Source organism: Nothoprocta perdicaria, unplaced genomic scaffold (assembly GCF_003342845.1).
Source record: "Nothoprocta perdicaria isolate Ctin4 unplaced genomic scaffold, notPer1 scaffold_595, whole genome shotgun sequence".
Taxonomy (NCBI): Eukaryota; Metazoa; Chordata; class Aves; order Tinamiformes; family Tinamidae; genus Nothoprocta; species Nothoprocta perdicaria.
This window is the reverse complement of record NW_020455860.1, coordinates 2,667-6,819: the sequence shown is the minus strand read 5'-3', so window position 1 is coordinate 6,819 and position 4,153 is coordinate 2,667. Positions and strand designations below refer to the sequence as shown.

The 4,153-nt window shown below is 63.5% G+C and overlaps 1 protein-coding gene across 2 annotated transcripts in view; it reads left to right on the top strand.

Moving 5' to 3' along the window:
* NUP98 (nucleoporin 98) overlaps nt 1-3,936 on the top strand; it is a 34,810-nt gene extending 30,874 nt beyond the window's left edge. For both annotated transcript variants that reach the window (XM_026049132.1, XM_026049133.1), the window contains exons 29-32: nt 86-327; nt 720-874; nt 2,230-2,341; nt 3,707-3,936. In XM_026049132.1, coding sequence (XP_025904917.1) covers nt 86-327; nt 720-874; nt 2,230-2,341; nt 3,707-3,921 — 724 coding nt within the window. In that variant the 3' untranslated portion in view covers nt 3,922-3,936. The remainder of the gene's footprint in view (nt 1-85; nt 328-719; nt 875-2,229; nt 2,342-3,706) is intronic.
* Nucleotides 3,937-4,153: the final 217 nt, after the last annotated feature.

Here is a 4,153-nt window from a genome sequence, read left to right as displayed (position 1 = left end):
GTTTTGGAGCAGGCAAGGACATTTGGAGCGTTTGGGAGCGGGCACTTCGCCGCCGCGGTGACACCTTCTCCCTGCTCCTCCACAGCACCCGGGAGAGGGCCGTGCGCGAGCTCCTGAGCCGGCACTGCAGCCTCCAGGAGACGCCCGAATCGTGGAACAAGGAGGCCTTCCTGACGCAGAGGCTCCGCGTGCCCCCCGAGTGGCTGCACGAGGCCAAGGCGGTGCGAGCGCGGGCCGAGGGCGACCAGCACAAGGAAGCCCTCTTCCTCTTCAAGGCCGGCCACTGGAACCAGTGTCACAAGCTGGTCGTCAGGCACTTGGCCTCAGGTGAGACTGGGCCTTGCCCCCTGCCCTGTCCCCTGCACAGCAGCCATCAAGAGAAGGGSGACAAAAGCTGCTGGCCGCTCAGGATGGCTTTGTGTTGCCCACTTGGAAGGTTCCTCACTGCGTGTGTGGAGAGTCTTAACCTTCTTCACAGCCACCTCTCCGTGCCAGAGTGGCCTCGAGGGACAAGGGTTCCCTGATTCCCCCTCCTGTTGCTCTCCCTGCTTAGGAAGTGGGGTCTTGGGGGACAACTAGGTCATGGATGGACAAACGTTTCCACTAGAGCCCCAGAGCTGCAAACGCCCCTGTGGGTACAGGCCATTAGCGGTCAGGATGGCTGGTGTGTCAACATTTGGGAGCAAAAGAGGATTTTCACCCGTTTCCTCTCTTTTTAGATGCCATTATTAACGAGAACTACAAATACCTGAAAGGCTTCCTGGAGGAGCTGTCCGCTCCGGAACGCAGCGCGCTCATCCAGGACTGGGAGGTGGCCGGGCTGGTCTATCTCGACTACATCCGTGTTACCGAGATGCTCGACAGGATTCAACAGGTAGCGGCCCGGATCGGTTCTGTGTCCTTCCCTGCAGCTTGGAAACTTGGCTCGTGTTTTCAGAGCGACCCTTTACTCGCTGTTTGGTGCTCGTTGTCGTGGTTCTTTGTGCTCAATCACAGAATCACCGAATGTTCAAGGTTGGAAGGGATCTTCTGGTCCAACCTTCCTGCTCCAGCAGGGACACCCAGAGCACGGGTCACGGGTTGGCATCCAGGTTGGTTTTGGAGACCTCCAGAGCAGGAGACTCCACAACCTCCCTGGGCAGCCTGTGCCAGGGCTCTGGCACCCTCACAATGAAGAAGTTCACAGATTCACAGAATTCACAGATTCACAGAATATTTAAGGTTGGAAGGGACCTCTACAGATCATCTAGTCCAACCTTCCTGCTCAAGCAGGCACACCTASAGCATGTGGCACAGGGTGGCATCCAGGCGGGTTTTGAAGACCTCCAGAGKAGGAGACTCCACAACCTCCCTGGGCAGCCTGTTCCACTGCTCTGTCACCCTCACAGTAAAGAAGTTGCTCCTCACCTGGAGACGGAACTTCCTGTGCTCCAGCTTGTGGCCATTACCCCTCGTCCTATCGCTGGCCACCAGTGAGAACAGCCTGTCCCCTTCCTCCCTGCATTCTCCCTTCCTGAACTTATCCATATTAATCATATCCCCTCTGAGCCGTCTCTTCTCCAGAGAAAACAGGCCCAGCTCACTCAGCCTCTCTTCATACGAGAGATGTTCCATTCCCTTAATCATCCTGGTTGCCCTTCTCTGGACCCTCTCCAGAAGCTCCACGTCCCTCCTATACTGGGGTGCCCAGAACTGAACACAGTACTCCAGGTGCGGCCTCCCCAGAGCTGAGTAGAGGGGCAGAATCACCTCCCTTGACCTGCTGGCAACACTCCTCCTGATGCAGGCCAGGATCCCATTGGCCTTCTTGGCCACGAGGGCACACTGCTCACTCATGGTTAACTTGGTGTCAACCAGGACTCCCAGGTCCCTCTCCGTGGAGCTGCTTTCCAGCAGGTCCTCCAGCAGGTTCCTCCTCACCTGGAGATGGAACTGCCYGTGTTTCAGCTTGCACCCATTTCCCCTTGTCCTGTCACTGGCCACCAATGAGAAGAGCTTGTCCCCTTCTTCCCTGCATTCTCCCTTCATGAACATCCTCCCCTCCTTTAATGCGGTTTGTGCAAAGCGTGGGTGCTCCACGCTTGGCACCACACGCGTCACACACGAGCACCAAGCCAACCCTATCGTGTCGCCCTGGGCCATATGGATCCGTCCTYGTGGCCATGGGCAGCCCCCAGGTCCCCCCTGCGCAGGGCACCCTCAGCCTCACCGTCCTCCCTGTGCTTCCAGCTGGATTGCTCCACGTACGAGCTGGAGCGGCTGCACACCACGGTGACGTCGCTGTGCAACCGGATCGAGCAGATCCAGTGTCACAACGCCAAGGACCGCCTGGCTCAGTCAGGTAGGGTGACACGGGTGCCCGCGCGGCTCCGGGGAGGCCAGGCCCATAACCTCACCCCACTGTTGCCCCCGGTGGCAGCCGCTGCTGCTCCTCGTGCCCACCGGAGCAGGAGGGCAGCCCGGGCAGCTCTGTTGCCGTCGGTGGCCGCTCTGTCACAACTGCCCCGTGCTCAGCACGGAGGTGCCTCGTCCCTGCACGGTGGCACGGCTCCGTGTGAGCAGGAGGGCACCGGCTCCAAGGAGGGAGCCCAGATGTTGATGGCCCTCCTAGAGGAGGTCTGTGTGCACACACAAGACCAAGGCTTGGGGGTGTCCAGAGCCCCCCTTGGGTCCCTGCTCGGGTTCCTGCCCCACACGGGCAGAGCTTGGGGACGGCACCGTCTGGTGACACTCCCCCCTGGTCCCTGGTTGGGCAGAGCTTGTGGATGGCACTGTTTGGTGACATTCTCCCCGGGTCCCTGGTTGGGTTCCTGCCCCACACGGGCAGAGCTTGTGGATGGCACCGTCCAGTGCTGCTCTCCGGGTCCCTGCTCAAGTTCCTGCCCCTCATGGGCAGAGCTTGGGGACGGCACCGTCTAGTGACGCTTCCCCGGGTCCCTGGTTGGGCAGAGCTTGTGGATGGCACCGTGTGACGCTCCCCTAGGTCCCTGGTTGGGTTCCTGCCCCGCAAGGGCAGAGCTCGTGGCCGGCACCGCCTGGTGACACTGCCCCGGGTCCCTGCTCGGGCAGAGCTTGTGGCTGGCACCGCGTGGTGATGTTCCCCTGGGTCCCTGCTCGGGTTCCTGCCCCACATGGACAGAGTTTGGGGATGGCACTGCGTGGTGACGCTCCCCTGGGTCCCAGGTTGGGTTCCTGCCCCACAAGGGCAGAGCTCGTGGCCAGCACCACGTGGTGACTCTGCCCTGGGTCCCTGCTTGGGCAGAGCTTGTGGCTGGCACCGCATGGTGATGCTCCCCTGGGTCCCTGGTTGGGCAGAGCTTGTGGCTGGCACCGCGTGGTGACGGTCCCCTTGGTCCCTGGTTGGGCAGAGCTTGTGGCTGGCACTGTGTGGTGACGGTCCGCTTGGTCCCTGGTTGGGCAGAGCTTGTGGCTGGCACCTTGTGGTGACGGTCCCCTTGGTCCCTGGTTGGGCAGAGCTTGTGGCTGGCACCGCGTGGTGACGGTCCCCTTGGTCCCTGGTTGGGCAGAGCTTGTGGCTGGCACCGCGTGGTGATGCTCCCCTGGGTCCCGGGTTGGGTTCCTGCCCCACAAGGGCAGAGCTCCTGGATGGCACCACGTGGTGACGCTCCCCGGGTCCCTGCTCGGGCCGAGCTCGTGGCCGGCACCGCGTGGCGCCGTGCCCGCTGCTGACGCCGCCTCTCCGCAGACATGGCCAAGCGCACGGCCAACCTGCTGCGCGTGGTGCTGAGCGTGCAGCACGCGCCGGAGCCCGCGGCCGACGCCGCCAGCGCCGCCGCGCAGCGCGTGCCCCTGCGCCTCCTGGCACCCCACATCGGCCGCCTGCCGCTGCCCGAGGACTACGCGCTGGAGGAGCTGCGCAGCCTCACGCAGTCCTACCTGCGGGAGCTCGCCGTGCCCTGAGGCGCCCGCGCCCTTCCTCCTCCCCGCCGCCCACACTCACCCTCGCGCGYGGGGCCCGTCCCGCCGAGGGCTTTGGTGGCTGCAGCGCCTCGGCCGGCGCCCCGGTGCCACCTCTGCGGCGGGCGCCCGCGGCCCCGCTCCGTGCTGCCATCAATAAAGCGCCTCTTGCAGAACGCCTGCGGGTGACGTGGTGCCCGCGCGCCCGCCGCCTCCTTCCCGCGGCGCTCGGGGA